The following is an 18487-nucleotide window of genomic DNA, read 5'->3' on the forward strand; positions in this document are numbered from 1 at the left end:
TGCAATTAATTTTAGCATACTGCGGCTACCTGTGTAAAATGTAAAAAGTGTACTTTATTATTGATATCATGTTTTTTTTATTTTTGCTTTAACTAAAAATAATAGGCTGTGTAGGTTTTTTATAGATATTCAAATATATATTTCTAAATAAAAAATTGAACTAACAGTTTGCTGCATGATATTGACATTCTTTTCCGGATTGTACATTTTCTACTTCTAATGTTAATGACCTAAGTAGATTTGTTTTGCCTAATTGTGTTTGCTCGACGAATATTTTATATGTAATTTTTAACGTAGAGGCCTGCCAAAATGTGTTGATGTACTAACAAGTCTGAGTAGTAATTATAGACCTTATTGTACCTCGTGTCTCGTTGCATAATACCATTTCTTTTTCATAAAATATTTTCTTCTTTTGACCCCAACTGTTTTTTTTAGTTTTTATTCATAATGTCTAACTGTTTAAAGTATAGTACTGCGCTTAACTGTCTCCCCAGTATAATTTTGGTCCTGTTTAATAATATATCTGCTCTTATGGTGATGCTTGTTTTTCTTGCACGACCTCTATTTGCTCGGTTTGATTTTCAAAACATGTATTTTAATTTTAACCAACTATATACGTCTTAAAAACCGAAGCAAGGATCTTTCTTTGTTTATGCTTGTTGACTTTTCTAATAAAGGACTTGATATAATTTACTAATCTTCTGCATACGAGTTGATGAGAAAACTCCATTGGCATCCGGGCTTTCCAGTCAGAGACTTCTAAAACATGCGCACTGACCCGAAGCAAACCCTCTTGGCGCAGGTATAACGGCAGAACAGGAACGTCCTCACAAGGAGTGCTGTGAGGCGCACAAGGACGGCCCTAACTTCGTGCTGGACTGCAGCGGCATGGGCCTTGCCAATTACAAAGACCTCTTCAACGGCAACCGGTGGAAGGTAAACGCGAGCAACGGGCACGGCAAGCAGCGAATGGTGGCCGCAAAGCTTGTGACCAGCATCGATCTCAGCTACAATATGCTGAGCGACCGAGAAGTAGTTAAAGTGCTCAAGCGATTCCACAATCTCCGCGTGGCAACCATCAACGGGAACCCGATTGCCAAACTGCACCGCAACCTGCTTTCAAGGAACAAGCACCTCGCCACCCTGGTGGCCAGAAACACCCCGTCCCTGACCGGCGTCGCCAGAAAGCTTGTAGTTGGTCGCGACATGGATATGATCGACCTGTCCAACAACCCCCAGTTGCTGCCGGCCTGCCTCAATCGTATGTTCATAAGCCAGGAACACTTCCAGGCTTGTCGCGACGGGCAGTAGCTCGTGCCTTTGGTTGCTCGGCAATTTTCGTTGTAAATATGTTGCTTGCCCGGACACACGTGGACCAAGGCGAAAAAGCCGAGGCAAGCGTTTGTAAGATGTACATATATCGTTATGATTTTTACGGTAAGGCTTTCAATTAAAGTTAAAGCTAAGTACACTCATTCACTGTTACGAACCACGATTAAACTCTGATTAATGTGTACAATACGGGATTCAACCACATTTGAGATAAAAACATTTCAGCGTTGAACTTTATTTAATGGATTTTGCGTCAATTGCCCATGCACAAAACGTCACACTTTACGGTTTTTAAGTCGTAATACACTTATATACAATTGAAATAAGGCAAATTTGGTGCAAGCCAGCGGCGTTTTAAACGCTGCAGAGAGATCTGGGCGAAATTAGCTTAGGTAACATTAAAAACAGGCACCTCAGCTTTAGGGTTTCAGGCAGTTTGTAAACTCCTTCATGTTGTAGAAGACGCGGCGCAGACATGCCGGATTAAGGCGCCGGTTGTCGCTCAGATCTAGCAGCGAGAAGTCGTGCGACGGTGTGCCGCGTGCCGCGTTGCCGGCGACAAGCGACGGCGACACGTAGAAGAGGCTGGGCATGTCGCGCATAATCAGCGCTTTAAGGTGCTCGTTGTTCGCGACCAGACTACCGGTTACAAACCTGACACGGTTGCCACTTAAGTCGACCGACCTAAGGTTAGGAAAGGCTCGAAGGATGCCGCGCGCCTCAAAGAAGTTTAGCCGGTTGCCGCTCAAGTCAAGGTGACTGATTTGAGATGGGTCGATCGTGCTTACGGAGCCGTTGGGCTGGCGGACGCGCACAGCAGGGCCCGGGCCTATGAGGCCGGAGCTGCGTCGCAGTCGCATGTTGCCGCAGACGCACGCACGCTTGCCGGCGACCTCGGTCAGATCGCAAACGTCGTACTTCTTCCGCGCCTTTCGCGCCTCGTCGAACAGTGCACTTGTCATTTCTGCAAATTGTTCGTTCAAGTTTGGTTTAAGGTGTTTAGGTGATAGGTATGCTCGTAGGTATGGTGCTGCTTGTTTATTGATTTGCCTTAACGTATTATATTATTATCATGAATAACAGATATGAATTTTAGGTTATTAAGATTTTTAAACAGATGTATACTTTTCGAAAATGGCAGGACAAAAGATTTACTCAGCCAAATACATAAAGACAAATGGCTTCGAAGTACCAGTAATTCGTCATAACTAACTGTTAGGTAAGAAAATATTCAGGATCCATGCTGCACAATGCCTCCCATGATGCTTACAACCAGGCGCATGGACAGTACCAATTTCAAAACCGGTAAGGCCGTAAACTGTGAACCACGTATTTTTGTTGGGTCAGTTATATGACCCCTTAAATAAAAATCCTATTTTAGTTCTGTCAATATAGGTGGAATATAGGCTGTATAAAGTCGGAGTCGGACTTGAAGATAATGACTTTAGTCGGAGTTCGGGAGTCTAGCTCAAGTTTATTTTTTCGGCTGGATTTGAAATATAACCCGCAGCCCTGCTTATAACAAAGAGTATAGTTATCGATAAAACTGCCCTTTCCAAAGTCCAAGCTGCCCTTTTAAAAAAACAAAATCATCTTCTCACGCCGTTACCACAAAACCCAGCATTACAATGCTGTACACAGCATTCACGCCTTTATACGATGTGAACGAACCGCGGGCCAGCGTTAACCTCATCGTCATTTTATGCTCTCACCTCGTGGCGCGACGGTGTAGACTGTCTCCATGCCGAGCCTGACGTGTTGGAAGACATGACAGTGGAGCAGCCACTCGCCCACCGCCACCGTGCGCATGTCCATCGTGCCGAAGAAGCCCGGGAACACGTCGAACACGTCACCCCTGTAGCTGCCGTCCGTGCTGCGAGGAATCAATAGATTTTCACAATCAAGAAAAAAAAGGAACCGGTGTCCATTTCATAATAGAAAAAAGAGAACACAGTGAAAACCCCCATAAACGACCATAGCCTATTAAACATCGAGAGAACCAGCGGACGCTCAAGTTGAATTTACGCCTGTCTAGGTCCAAGTTACAAAAAATAGTTTGTCGTTAGCCACCGTTATTTTCGCTTAGTGTTTTTGGTCCCGTTAGAATATACATCGATTAATTATTAGTAACCTTACCCGCCCTCGTGTTTTTGTAACCAATTATTATTTTGAACTAGAATTTGCTTTGCGGGCCGGGTCAGCAGTGCTGCATTTTTATCTACAGCAGGTTAGCGTTCTGACTAGGACCACAATAGTATGAAAATATATTCAAATTTTGCAGTGGAAGGCAAACAACACAATGTTCAAAGGGTCGTATTAGTTTTAGCTTTCTGCATAATTTTCAAACATTGTAACTTCTGTCTCATAATAAGCAAGGTCGAAATTTGGGTGCGTAAAGTTCATTTTTACGGCGAAATGCACACTTACATAAGTTTGAATGTGTTAGCGTGGAAGTGAACCGAATGGTAATCCTTCTCGTTTCCCCAGCCAATCAAATGCCACCGCACGATGTCGTCCTGGAGCATTTGCAAGCCGCCCACGTGAAATAGGAATCCGTTGATGGCTGTAAAACAGCGAATATGGTTAAATACTTGTATATGATTTCGTATAAGCAATTCCGAATTTTTTTTTTGGTTCCGAGGTCCACAGAAAACAAGGGCGGATATTAAATATATGAAAACATACTTGGTCAACAAAACTTCTAAAAATCAGAGACACTCATATTGCCTCCTGGCAGAAGTTTGCCAGGCCAACTCAGTTGAACTTTTATTACGTGACTAAAGATTGTTCTATCTCAGTTTTGCCGTTACCAATGGCCCCTCGAAAAAGTTTTTATACTTGGGAAATGTTCGAGTATATTCTTGTTGAGCAAAGTTGAATTACAAACCTTATAAATATATATAATAATTAGTGTAAGATTTGACCAAAATACAAACAAAGTTCACATCGTGTGCTTTTATAATGTTTTTTATTCTCTTTGGCTTTATTGCAGTGATGATACAGCTTTTTGCACGGGGAAAAACACGGAGAAAAAAATTACTGCTCAAATGTTTAGGAGGTGATGCTGCGTCTAATAAGAAGCATACCTCGAACTCACCCATCATTTTGTTTGACTCCACAAAAGCGCCGTTTTTCTTGTTGAAGCTGGATGGGTCGGTTCCGATGTACAAGCGAATGTTGTCATCCAGGTAGTGACTGAGGTTCTCGTCGACGATGTAAAATTGCAGGAAGAACTCTTTGTCAATTTCAGCGTTGTCGATCTTTCCTAAAACAAAATACAAGAGGGAGTTACGAGTTGCCTGTCTTCCATTGCTCTATAGTAAAAGTTAACGTATATATATATATGATGAAATCTATACTAAAAGTGTTCAACGTATATATGTGTGATGAAATCTCTAGTAAAAGTGTTCAACGTATATATATGTGATGAAATCTCTAGTAAAAGTGTTCAACGTATATATATACGTGACGAAATCTCTAGTAAAAGTGTTAAACGTATACATATGTTATGAAATATCTAGTAAAAGTGTTTAACGTATGTGAGTATGTGATGAAATACAATACAGTATTGCACTTTATTATCAGATTATTTTAACAGATGCTACAGGCATTGTAAACTCTCTAATAACTACTAAACCTAAATGAATTCACCTGGCCTGCAAACGACTAGTGGACCCATCAATCCATCGGCGACGTCAGCCGCTCTGTCCACTGAAGACACGTAAATGAAGGACAAGCAACTCGGCTGCTTGCCAGTGGGCGACGCCGATTCTGGAACCTACGAAAATATGACGAGTTGAGGTTGAGCTCTTTAGGCTACATTTACACGCTATGTTAGCCTGTATTTTTTATAAGGTAACGCGAATTTTCACGCTTGTCTACAAGTCCGGTTAAGAAATTTTATGTTTCAAGTGGCAATAGAAAGTCTATTCACATTACCTGCTCAAATGTGCTGATCCTGAATGATCATATTTGTTATACGAATATTTATTTTATTCACCAAGCATCGAACAGTCAAGTCGGAAAAGACATGTATTACCATCATAGGTATTTTAATTTTTAAAAGAACTTCTTTACCTTCCACTGGTATTCCTTTACTTCACCAGGCGCAACTGAGTGGTTGTGTATAGTGTACGCGGCGTCGAATGCTCCCCACGGATGCATGTTGTATGGTCGATTGGCTTTGTTCCAAAACGTCACCTATGCATTATAACGATATGCTAACTGTAACCAGAGCATCAAACTCTTAGAAGCTTTACAGCATAATTATATTCGAAGAACATACAGGTGATGTTAAAACTAAATTTTCATTAAATTTTACCTTAAAGGCTTAGTGTCACCAATAGATATCTACCAAACAATGTCGCCACCAGTCGTTTTTCCATATCGAAGCCCTTATGCTACAATTTTTAAAGCAACCGACCTCTGACATATCAACTATTGAAATGAACTTACATGTATAGTATCGCCCACTTCTGCCCGGATCGCCGGTCCTAATATTCCCATGTGTTCTGGAGTTGGCGTGCGAACGGTAAAGGTGTCGTCGGTGTAGCCAACGTACAAAACCTTCTTGTACACCGAACCTGCAAAACAACCATTTAAGTTGCTGTAGATAATAAATCACTAGAGGCTCACACTTACAAAAATAGAAATTACCTGGTTCGAAATTTTAATGAGAAAGTGAACAAGTTGTTTACAAGGGTTAGAAATATGTCCGATAATTGACTTTGTAATCCGATAAATTTTATTACCATCAGTTGTCAACCGACTATTTTGTTGATAAATATACCTTTCAAGGTAACAATTGCTGCATAAAATACCTATATTAATTTAGTATCGTATCGGTAACGACACTACCACTTAGCATTAGGTATCGGATCGGATCCGATATTATCGGACTTATCTAGTTGCAAGTTAGTCAGACAATGCTTGGGTTTCGTGTACAAAAAAATTATCAAAAGTGAGGGCACGGGATATGGCGATTTTCAGGAAGCTTTCTTATGAAACGCATCAGCTGTATAATACACAAATAACATCAAAGCAGCAAACCTATAGTCTTCCCGGGAATCCTGTGCAGGTGCTCGTAACCGTAGTTGCCCACCACGTTTACCGAGTCGCCCATCGTGTTCTTCCCGGAAGGATTGTAGTTCCACATTACTTCCTCTGCGGCGATGTAGTAACGACGAACTGTGCCCTTCGCTGCGCTATTTATTGTAGTTGTGCTGTCTTTGATCATGGCAGGGGATTCGTTGTTGCACGTCTTTGCCTGTAAAGATTGGCGGATGCAACCGTTGATTTATATTAAAAAAAATGGGGATTAAAGCGAGAAAGTAGGCTACCTTAACAAGTAAACGCTGTGACACTTTTTTGAAGAAACTGTGAAGAGTTTGCCTTATTTACATTGGTGTTTTAGTATAACATTTTGTTTCTTGATTAAATCGGAAAGCTAAACCGCAATCAAAATTTTAAAAGATAAAATATGCTACTTTAAATGATTAACTTTTGCAACTTTCTATGTCACCATCATGCCATAAAACCCAAATAGTCGGGCCTACATTTAAACTATGTATAGTGCTCATGCAAAGCGATTTTTAGAAATCGCTTACAACCAGTTAAACGCACCTCGAAAATGGTGAAGAGTCCGGCCTTAATGTGATCCATAAGACTGCAGAAGAGAACACCCGCACCGGTCTGTTCCGCTCTGACCGTCACAGTTTGTGAAGTGTGGGCGAACAGGTTAATCGCGCCCGTGCTCACGCCGCTAAAAACGCAAAGAGGCTTCGTTTTTGTGGTAATTTCTTTAGTATTTCGTCCGGCTACGAAAGTAAGATTAGGTAAAACGTGTATGTTTTTGCAACTAAAAGCTTACTTGATTACGTGTTTGACAATTTTTGTTGCCTTAGATAAAACTTATAAACTGATTAGATTGGAATAATACTAATTTGATTCATTTATTTTTTGAAGATTTTTAAACGACAATCATGGCCCACGGTTTTAAGGTGGTGTGCAAGAGCCTTTCTTTAGGCATATTGAGTTGATTTTTACTGATATTAAGTGTTGTAATGAGTTAAGTCAATGACTTGGGTTTTGAATTGACACAAATCTTTCTGGCAAATTACTTGACTTGGACTCAAGTCATTGAGTCCAATGACTTGGGTTAAATTAAGTGTTTTCACTTAACATTATGTTGTTTTTAATACATTTGAGTTGAATTGTTTCTCATAATCCAACGAGTTTAACAATGTTGATGGTTTATCATTTATTTTTTATTTTAGTGGTTCGACTTTGAGTTGACTTGGTCTGGGACTTAACTTGTATTTTGTAAACGACTTTGGTTGATATGAGTAAGGTGATGTTACGAAATGTCAAGTGGTATACATAGGAGACAAATGAATTACTTCTATTAAAATAAATTGTGTCGTTTGTTGTAATTTGTAAAGTGTTTTTTTTTTACCCAACGATTAGTCTTTGAACTAGGCCTATATATTTAATTTTTAGTAACTATGTATAGTTGTTACTCGGCAACAACAATTGTGCAGTTGCTTCGGAACTGTTATCCAAAAATACCTAACGCAGTGGCGGTTAATCAAGTTTATTGAACAGTTTTACTGAATAAATCGAGTTTATTTAAGTTCGACTTACGCCAACTTGCCGACAGCTCTCTTTGCGCGTTTACCCCCAATAAATACATACATTATTGCTTTGCCATGTCCAACGCTTTGCCGCGGCTTCCTGTCATTAGCGCCAAGTAAGCGTAATATCCTCAACGCGGGCGCTCAGCATTAACAGGAGCTGTCAGCGTTAATGCATTCAGTCTACGTAGGTCTACGCATGTTATCCTATATAACCAGGTAACGCGCCACGCGCCGAACAGGAAAAAACACATTCGGGCGCAAAGGTAACATCGCCACATAGGAAGTCGCTCTTACTTAATTTTGACGTTGACGCCGTCGAACTTAATGGCGTGAATGTCGAACTTGGTGCCGACCGCAACTAGATGAAAGGTCGTGTCCTCGTCCACGCAAACGTCGACGCCAAACAGGTTGCCGAACAGCCGGCCGTTGATTGCTGAACATGAAACGTCGAACAGTTTTAGTAACCGTTTGCTGTTGCCATACAACTAATTCAAGAAATTTTCAGCGCCGAAATTTGATCTTACAGTCGAGTCGAAACTTGCTACAAAAATTCTACACCATTACTTGGTCAGTGGAATAAACGTTTAACAGGGTAGTCCAGTTCAAACCGATTACTCGGGTGAAACATGCTGCCCATATATGAATAAGATATGTAATTTGGCATGTTATCGTTCCTATAATTTTAGGGAACTGGAAACTAGAACTGCTTGGCTACATCTGCATTGCCAAGTTGTCAACAAAATCTTCGCCCATATGTATATAAAAGATGCTAGGTTTGATATAACTTGTGTTCTTTTCCCCGGCCTGCTGACAATACAGACCAAGTGTTGACAAAATCAACCTTCTAATAATCGTACCGTTAGACTTTATAAAATATTTCAGTTATGAAAGATTCTCACAATGCATTTGGTTTGGCTCAGTCGGAATCTTCTTTCCCGCTGTGGGAACAAACATCTTCATGTTCTCCTCGAAGTACCAGCTCTTGTTCTCTTCAAACACGGTGGCAAGCAGATATCGGTTGCGTTTAGCCATTTCTTTCTTGAGCGTTCCTGGTGATTTGGAAAATCGCATCATTAAACTTTATCTGGTTGAGACATGATATTTACCACTTAACGTTTGGTAACACTCGAAAATTACCCCATGCGTTGTTAAAGTTTTTCGTTATATTTAACAGACGTCTGCGTTTTTTTGTTTAATTTGGCATTTCAGCTGTTCTAAATATTGGCCAACTTTATATCACGAATAACGTTTACGCAATTGCACTTTGTTTTGTTGTCCATTTCTTTAATTCAGTAGCAAAACAGTGTTTGAAAAGCATTTGATACCTCGCTTGCAGACCACCAACGGTCCTATTAGGCCGGCGTTAGAGTCAGCAATGTATTCGAGTGCCGACGTGTAGAGATAGGTGATGCAGTCCGGGTCGTTGCTACCTGGGCTTACCGAATCGGGCAGTGTCCTGCAGAGATTTGTTGGATAAAGATTGCTTTTTTTCAGCGTAAAAGTGGCAACAAGTTGATTGAACTTACCAGGTGTAAGTGTGTTTTTGACCCGGCATTGTAGCGTCTGATTCGGTGAAGTAAATGCCGTGCGGTTCGATGTTGAAAGCCTGCAAAACATCCCAAATATATTTTTTTACCAATGTTTCAGTTCAGTGCTCATGACAACCAGTTGCCGCTAAAATCTTTAACGTGCGAGCTTGCTTGCCGTGTTTTTTTTCATGATTGGTATGTCAACTGAACGCTTTGTCGGGCCATTGAAAGACGAAACCCGAAAAATCGCCTTGAGAATCTATCTTACATTTTATACATTTATTAGCAGTTCAACAGACAAAACATGGCCGGATTTAGGCAAGATGATTTAATCTGCTTCTTATGCTTTGTGTAGCATAATAGAAGTTTGTAAGCATAAAGCTTCACTTAGGAGCTCTGTAGCCTGGTTTAACAAAGCAGTATTCTCCTGGAAAGACGTTCGGCGGGATTGATCAGAGCTATAGTTTTGAAGATATTAAAAACTAGCGCTGAACAAACAGCCGGTCGTGGCAACTTACGTGCTTGGCGGCCGTGTTTTTAAATAGGACTTTGACGGTGTCGCCGACCTCGGCCGATATCACGGGCCCGATGATGCCCATGTCGTCTGTGCGTGGCGTCGGCTCCGCGAAAGCGCTTGTCTTGTAACCGCGAAAGACCGCTTTTTTGTAAACACCCCCGATCTTGTTCGAGGACCGTGCGAAGTAGGTTGCCGAGTGTCTGTGTGGCGAAGCGAATAAAAATTATCTTGGTTTCTGCGTCGCGTGAAAATCGGTATATTAATTGGGGGCGGCCTAAAACGAAGAAGATTCGATTCGGGTCCTTGCTTAATGTTATTTTATGTTAAGTAAGATCAGCCAAACGAGATGCTTAGACATTTTACGTTGTTGTTTACAACACTTTTATATAATAGTGTTATCAACGCTTGGTTGAATACATTTTAACTAACCACGAACGGAGCATTGTGGAACGCGATTAATTGTTATGTCTAAAATATTTAACTCGAAAAATGCACTTTGGACGGCTGGAGTGTTGTTAAGTTCCACTATAGGGCAAATCGGGTATCATGCTATAGCAGCCTAAACGATACAATACAGCATCGTTAAACAAAGTATAAATTGGAAAAGAGCGTAAGTAATTTTTTATAACTAACATCCCGATGCACTGAATACATCAATAAGTTTAAACCTAACTTATCAGTGAACTGGATACACCTTTCAGGACGCTAAGTTTTAGCTATCACGTTAGCATGCTAACTTTTTCATATACAATTACATATGACGAGAACAACGTACGTTCCACTCGCATTGAGAACTTCCTCTGTCAGTTGGTTGAATCCACTTGGTCCGTAATCCCACATCACCTCCTCTGCAGTGATGAAGTACTCCCGGACCTTTCCCGAGAGCCCGGTGGTGGGTGAGGAAGATGATGGCTTCTTGCATCCGGCATCCACTTCCAGCAGTGCGTTCATACCCTCTGCGTCAACATTACTTTTGCTTGTACGATTGAAAGGGGACACGTGCATAGAAAAGTTTTATAACAAAAAGATGGTGGAATAAAAATGAGCCTTCACATTCTAAATCAATCTTATATGAAAATTTTCATTAATAATTTCAAATAAATAGTTTGCCTTGGCACGGATGGTGAAAAACAAGCGATTCTTTTTGGAGTAGTTAAAATTAAATTATCATTGAAATTATTCTAATAAGAATGAATTTTATCTATCTTCCATAAACAAACCAATTTTAGGTTTCCAAGTTCTGTACTCAATTTGAACGTTCACTGGAAGAGAAATCACAGTCGTATGTTTTAACCACAGTTTGTATAGGATAGGCTTTGTTATTTTTGGTTACTTATGACCGCTTTCAGTCCCGTTAAAACATTTATCGATTTTTGATACGACAAGGAGTACTATTTTACCGGTGTAATGGCTGTACAGCTTGCAGGCAATGATCCATCGGCCGGGGTTGTCCGCATTCATGATCGCCGTTACGAAGGTGGCTGGAATCATGATGAAGGAATCCTTGCGGTGTCTATGATGGGACACCTGGGTCGAAATTGATGATTTGGTTCAGTTTATGTTGTATGCACAAAGTTCTAAGTTATTTGATCGCTAACTTGTGTTGTCAGTTTGCACATTTTTAAAGATAATCCTACAGATCTACACCTAACTCTGTGTAACGGATTACCGGACTACAAAGCTATTACGAAAGGCACGATTAAGGTCGCTTTTATGCAAAAAACATTTATTTTATGTGTAGCTTGTTCCAAATACTGTTACTGTTGGCTTTACAAATTTTAATACAAATTAAAAATTACTTCATCATTTGATTCACCTTTTTTAACTGGTCGTTTATATTTCTTATTTGCAAAATTCTCTAATTGAGACTGTGCGAGTGTGCGTTAATAGCCTCAAAGTAGATAGGTGGCAACCAGCTTCAATATATACCGGTATATATATATAGGCCTACATTTTTATTAAGTACCAAAATACGAAAATCGTTAATTTGATTTAAATCGTGTCACCATGAGATTACTGATTCATCAAAATCCACCAAGTCAGTCGCACATTTACTTACGGTCTGTCCTTGAAACTGGATGGGATGCAGGTCGCGGTTCGATCCCATACCTATGATTTGCCAGCTGATGGTGTCGCCCTGGCACACCTGGTAACCTGGTGTGTTGCCGAACATGAGACCGTTCACGGTGTGCATCTTGTTGCCCTTCTGGAAGAGCGAATCTTTTACCACGTCGGGATTTGCACCGGGCATAAACATCTGGGCAACAAGTTAAAAGTCGTCGTAATTGCGATCGATGGAGAAAAATCAACCCTAATTGAGTTCTCGAACTCGGCACGAGAAAATATTTTTAACAAAGTGATAGAATCAAGTGATTTTGCAAACAGTTGCAAACCTATTTTTTTTTTCAATCTAAATTATGGTGAATCGAAAATGCTTATTTATCGAAACAAAATAGGGAAAATTACGAGCTAATAAAAAATTGGAACGAGCTACTAATAACACGCTTTGCATGACGAAATAGGTTGTTTGCGGTGACCTATCTTATTATTAAGGAAGTAACATGTTTTTCCCAATAAAAAGTGTTATTTATCTATGAGCATTTTTCGCCTTCTGTAATATAAATTGCGCACACATTAGAACCAACCTCCATGTTGTCCTTGAAATACCAGCTCATCTTTTCGTGATCGATGAAAAACATGGCGACGAACTCATGGTCGACGTCTCTCCGTTTCATGTTCTTGTCGTAGGTTCCTTTGAAAAAAAGGCCAAATAAAATCGCTCGTCGGAATTTTGCGTTAGGCCTTTCACGTAATAACTGTGTAATAGGGTGATAGTAACAGGTAAAAGAACGCCTAAAAAGCCTAAAAACATCTAATTTTTGAGTTCATTTCTTCCCCGAGGAACAGCATGAAAAGTACTTTTATCGTACGTTTTATAGTTACATTCGAAGTTGTATTTTCCTAACATTTATGTTTTTGAGTCTCCCTTTAACATTGGGAGTCGTTGAATATTTTTTATTGCAAAAAATCAACCAAGGTAATAAATCACCATTAAAGGTCTTCAACTATCTATATATACCTCCTCGTCAAAGGATGGCCCACCGTTTGTCCAAAACTGCTACCCTACAAGAAACGCGTATTTATTGCCATATTTGGAAACGAGACAATGGTGATATTACAACAAACAAGACTTTTGCCACGTCACCAATACCAGTCATCTCACCTGGCCTGCAAACGATTAGGGCTCCAATCAGGCCGGTGTGAACGTCACGTGACGAGTCGACGTGGGAGTGATAGGTCCACGTCATGCAGTTTGGGTCATCGGGAGCTGGGCCGAAGCTTTGAACAAGGATGTTTTAGCACGTGTACTTCAACGTATTACGTTTTTAACTCGGATTTTTAACGTTGGAAGGTACCTTTGCGCGCGTTTAGTCTTAACTAACTGAACAACTACTGTACATTTAGATGGAGAGCGACATTGTGAAAACTTGCTTTGGTGTTTCTACCTTGTATTAAAACTGTGTGTTAGTGAAATAGGCTTACATATAAGATGTATATAACAACGTCGTTTTTTTGTGATATAACAGATGACTTGCTCCAATTGTATAGTGCAGGTGCTTTCACACAGTATTTTTAATTGGTTAGATTTGACTATAAGTTCGTATGAGGATGATTTCTTTAGCAATTTCACCGTGAAAAATCATTTTCAGAGATTCATCCGTATAAACTTACAGATGTGTATCAAAGAGGATTTTAAGAATGAAACCAAAAGATGAGCACTCTCGAAATTTTGTCCGCTCATAATTTGTCCGTTTTCTTTGATGTATACTGATGCGTGTCCGTATGTCGCCGTTCGCCTTAAGCCCAATCGCACTCAAATCACTCACCCGGGTTGTCTTTTTACCGAAATAGGCCAAGAAAAGTATGCCAAAAAAAAAACGCAAAAGCGCTTCCGTTCATAGAACGAATACGAAAGCGTACATTAGGCCTAGGGTACAGGGCAAGTCACCCTCGAATCACTCACTCGGGCCTGGCGTGCCAGACGTAGGTGTAGCGACCACCAGGTGGCACACTGTCGCCGCTGGTGTTGGCCGTGTTATCGTTGTACATCGCGCCTTCGTTGGCCTTCGTGTAGAAGACTCCGTGCGGGTGGGCCGAGTAGTTGCGTGACGCGTTGTTGAACAGGTGGACGATGATTCGGTCGCCAACCTACGTACACGACTGGTAAAAACGACCTGGGTTACCTTGTAGCCTTTTTGGGGCGCTTTGACTAAGAAATACGCTAAATTTAGGCTTATCGCGCTCATAAGGTTGGGTGGCTTGCGGGTTTATACATTGAATTTTACCAATATGGACATGTTCTCTTGTAGCTTAAATTATTATTGTTGCCCTAACAAATACACCTGCCCTATTTCGTAAAAAGGTGTTGTTTTTTTAATAGTTTTTCGAAAAATGTGTACCAAATAAATTGTGAAAAGGGAAAATACCTGCAGATGGAAAGTTAAAATTAGTTTATCGCGGCCCAAGCTTCAAATTAGGCCTACCACAACTGTAAAAAATAGCCTAATAGAACTACTTTGAGGATTCTAAGTGCGACCTTGTGGGGCTGTGGTTGTCCCAAATGTTTTTTAATCCGTTTCAAACTGTTTTATTTTTTACAACTGCCTTTTCAATGTAGCGCAGGATCCATGCAAACCAAAGTTTTTCACCTATTAAATTCAAACATGTCTTCTTAATAGATGGGTTTTATACCGTTTTGTGGTAGACACAGAGGTATGATATAGGGCAAGGCTATATTGAAACGTAAATTTTTCAACGAAATTTAAAATCACAATTATTTTATTTCGCAAACAAAAAATGTCGTTTTCACTCAGGATATATTACTCGCCTAAAAATTTAGCCGATTAATCAATGGATTACGTTTATGGTCAATGAAGGACGTATTAGCATACAAAGTGCGGCGTGAAGTTAAAATGCGTAAAGCGGATTATATTACGTTTGTCTGACTATAATTACATTTGCGCTTTCAACCTAAAGTCGTCCAGCAAGTTGTATATCTCGGAATGTGCCGTGAGTCACTAAGTAGCAACGAAACATTTCCATACAAGATCATGTCTATTTTCAAGCCAGATTGTATCTAACGGAATTTACGGGGTTCGTGTGTATAGGGAGTGTATAGTGAGGAGTGAGAAAACGGAAATTAAATCTTGTGGTATAGACCTTTTCCTCTATATAACGTTTAGAATAACTTTACTTCATTTGACTTTGTTGTTAAAAAGTTGAAAATATATGATTTTATAAAACTACTTGATTTTGAAAGTAAACATTAATTCAAATGTAGAATCCAGCATATTTGATTTATTGTTTGTTAGTTCTAAACTAGGGATGACTAACCCGCGGGCCGCCTGATGTTTACGTGCGGCCCACCACTTATTCTCACATTCAGTAGCCTTAATTTAAAACTATTGTTTCGACTATCATCAAAACGTGTAGAACGTGCAGCATTTTGTGTAGGCCTAATCTTATGTTTTTCTGAGACTATAATCGAGTCTAATGTCGCATTTAAACATCCATCGAACACTTGTGCACCCATCATTGTTAAGTAAGGTGTGTTTTTGTAAATGTGTGGTTTGCGGACGCTTTAAGAAGATATATCAGCTCAAAGGTGTCGTACCATGGCATGACACGACATGTCAACTCAATAAGCTTTGCGCGATAAGGCCTAGCATATTTGCGCACGAGTTCACTCTCGAAGAGCGGGTGTTTATAAATTAAGTTGTTTTAAAACGTCACAATATGACGTAACTTATGACGTTACCCCTTTAATTTAATATATTTTGCGGCCCCTCGAAATTTTTAAAGGCCCTTTCAGCTAAAGGTTGGTCATCCCTGTTTTAAACAAACAACTGCTTGTTTTCCAGGTAAAACTGTATTGGAAACAGTACAGTGAATTTTTGTCCTATACTTCGTATTATATTCCGATACCGATACCTGGTACTGTGAACAAAAAGTGCGACTGTGTGAACCGATACTAAATGTATCGCTAAATAAGCAAAATAAGATCAAAATTCACTTGGCTTAGAAGGTATATTCAGGTATTAAATGAACTGTTGTATTTAGTTGTCCATTTCTTACTTTAAAAAAAATGTAAACCTTTATGGTAAAAATCGCTGCTTTAGAACTCAACCTGTCAGTTTGATATCGGTTCGGCGCCGATACCACCTTATAGTATCGAGTATACTAATGCAACTACTATATTACTAGGCATACCTACATGTTTTTTGTTAAAATTACACTTTGCTATTTATTTAAAGGTTTTTAGCTAACAAGTTTCCAATGCCATATAGCGATGCTCAGGCGAAGGCTATACTACACACTACGAGGACACAATTTAAAAGGTCGCACAACCTACCTCAGCCTGAATCGTGGGTCCCATGAATCCGAGGTTGGGGTCGTGTGGCACCTCGGTCGTAAAACTGCCGTCCGTGTACCTCCTGTAGACTGCCTTCTTGTACTTCTTGCCGATGAACATGCCGCTGTAGATGTTCGCTATTCTGCGAGATGTGCATTAGGTGTACCCCACTCGTTTAAGTAGATATTATGCGTAGCGAAAGAAGTTTCAACCCACGCTAAAACCCAAATGTTTTGTTTTGTGGTAATACATAACTTAATACGGCTACTTAAACTCCCGCATTTCTCTTAAAAATCAAGTTATTTAAGTTGTATTGTGTTCTTTAAAAAACTATTTTAAAATTACAAATGAACATCAGATCTCGGGATTTAACACACCAGAATGCTATATAACCTAAATGGAGGATCCAGACAAAACCACAAAGGTTGTGAACAGATCCAAAAACAACTTTATTCAACAAGAGCAGAACACTATTTAGTTGCGCAAATAGAATCGTCAGTTCTGCTAAGATTCTTAATTCGAAAGAGCCGGCTTAGATCCTGGGGAAGGCTTAGATCTCGATATTAACAAAAAACGATTATATTATTATTTCATTAACTAAATGGAGAATGTTAAATTACTTACTTTTCGTATGTCAGCCTGTTGCCAGTAAGCAAGTTGAGGTCGGTGGGCGCGTAGTCCCAGATGACGTCCTTGATGGCCAGATAGTAGACCCTGTCCGCTGCCCTGGACACGGGTGCCAAAAACAAGCAAAGAAGCGCGATTGCAGCAAAGCGCAACATTACGAAACCACGCGAAAGCAACGACTTTAAGCAGTTGCGAAAGTTTACAGTTAAATATCTAAGCCTGGAATCATAGCAAAAGCTTTCTTTTTATTGTAAACAAGATACATATACCCATGCAAGTCTATTGTCTGAATAACAACCGATCCTGGGTTTCTAGTTTCAGGCAAACGCCGGCCGTATAGAAATGAGGATACTTGGACACCAGTCGATTCTACCACAGCTTTGTCCCTGACGCAGCAGCACTTAAAAACATATATACGCAGGTAGAGTGGGAAGAACGCTACCGTTGCTTAACCAATATATTCGCCTAAGGCAGCCGGCAAGAGGTTGCTAAGAGAAATGTATATCACTTATCATCTTACATAAACCCGGGTAGCGCGTATAGGCAACCTGCCCCGGAGGCTTTTTAATCATCAGGAAAGAGCGTTTGAAAGGTTATGCACATTCTCATGTGACTAAATGTCAAAAATATCGAACGTCAACTCGCAACTTTAAAATTTGGCAATGGAATTTTGTTGCATAAGCGAACAAGCCGTCCCAAGCTGTTTGAAGTGTTAGAACTCGTCAACGGTCCACTCGTTTGCGGGGCCCACTATTGACTATACAGTAACACCGCTATGTTAAAATCCACCTTTGGCACTTTAGAAAGCTATTTCACAACTACGGTGGTGAAACAAACTAAAGGTTTGCCTTAGCGTATATGAAGTTCACCGATTTGAATATAGGTCATGAACATTAATGCCTCCACCAGTCTGTATTTGTTGTAATTTTTATGAAACTTTTGTGGGCCCGGCACGTTGTTCAAATATCTTAAGTAACAGTTAGACGGAAACTCTGGATTTTAAAAGAATACGGTTGTCGAGCCGTGCGATTAGTCATTTGTTTCAATGCTTAGTCATTTGTATCCACTAGATTGCATTGTTATAGCACAGTGGTTCTCAAACTTTTTCTAAAAAATTACGCAACGGTCCCCTAACACTTTTTTCAGTTGCTCGCGGTCCCCTTAAAAATACACACAAATAAACATAAAATGACACGTTTGGATGGGACGGGTGCATTTACAGTCTTAGATAGGCTTGTTGATGCCGTATTTAGTATTGTAACGCTAACAAAATGACTTTATTTGAGTGATAAGTTTTTAAACCGCGACCGTACAACCCACAATGGCAGCACAGCAAGCTGTAGTAACGTAATACTTATTAGCATAACTTATGATTATGACGTCACAATGAACAATTCAGCTCAAAGCATGCAATCACGTGAATGAACAACTGATC

At 40.0% G+C, this 18487-nt stretch overlaps 2 protein-coding genes across 2 annotated transcripts in view; one reads left to right on the forward strand and one right to left on the reverse strand.

Moving 5' to 3' along the window:
• LOC146147056 (hephaestin-like protein) overlaps nucleotides 1-1658 on the forward strand; it is an 18208-nt gene extending 16550 nt beyond the window's left edge. The window contains exon 22 of the mRNA XM_083388390.1: nucleotides 803-1658. Within this exon, the coding sequence (XP_083244516.1) occupies nucleotides 803-1311 (509 nt within the window). The 3' untranslated portion in view covers nucleotides 1312-1658. The remainder of the gene's footprint in view (nucleotides 1-802) is intronic.
• LOC146147057 (ferroxidase HEPHL1-like) lies at nucleotides 649-17393 on the reverse strand. Its single transcript, XM_083388389.1, has 22 exons — nucleotides 17050-17393; nucleotides 16426-16567; nucleotides 14038-14222; nucleotides 13237-13352; nucleotides 12659-12765; nucleotides 12073-12270; nucleotides 11414-11540; nucleotides 10789-10969; nucleotides 10015-10213; nucleotides 9494-9573; nucleotides 9293-9423; nucleotides 8867-9016; nucleotides 8262-8400; nucleotides 6955-7093; nucleotides 6382-6598; nucleotides 5788-5915; nucleotides 5410-5532; nucleotides 4984-5110; nucleotides 4430-4597; nucleotides 3760-3895; nucleotides 3045-3205; nucleotides 649-2296 (listed from the first exon to the last, which is right to left on the reverse strand). Exons 1-22 carry the CDS (start codon nucleotides 17205-17207, stop codon nucleotides 1752-1754), a joined length of 3657 nt encoding a protein of 1218 aa, XP_083244515.1. The 5' UTR covers nucleotides 17208-17393; the 3' UTR covers nucleotides 649-1751.
• Nucleotides 17394-18487: the final 1094 nt, after the last annotated feature.

The sequence above is a fragment of the Ascidiella aspersa genome, chromosome 4 (genome assembly GCF_963924565.1).
Source record: "Ascidiella aspersa chromosome 4, kaAscAspe10.2, whole genome shotgun sequence".
In the NCBI taxonomy this organism is placed as follows: Eukaryota; Metazoa; Chordata; class Ascidiacea; order Phlebobranchia; family Ascidiidae; genus Ascidiella; species Ascidiella aspersa.

What these genes read in the sequence shown, in the direction of transcription:
- LOC146147057 (XM_083388389.1), bottom strand. Translation starts at nt 17,207, where the DNA reads ATGTTGCGCTTTGCTGCAATCGCGCTTCTTTGCTTGTTTTTGGCACCC. An exon ending in AACAGGCTGACATACGAAAA is followed by an intron (nt 16,568 to 17,049) that starts GTAAGTAATTTA and finishes CACATCTCGCAG; the next exon opens with AATAGCGAACATCTACAGCG. An exon ending in CTACACCGTCGCGCCACGAG is followed by an intron (nt 2,297 to 3,044) that starts GTGAGAGCATAA and finishes AACAATTTGCAG; the next exon opens with AAATGACAAGTGCACTGTTC.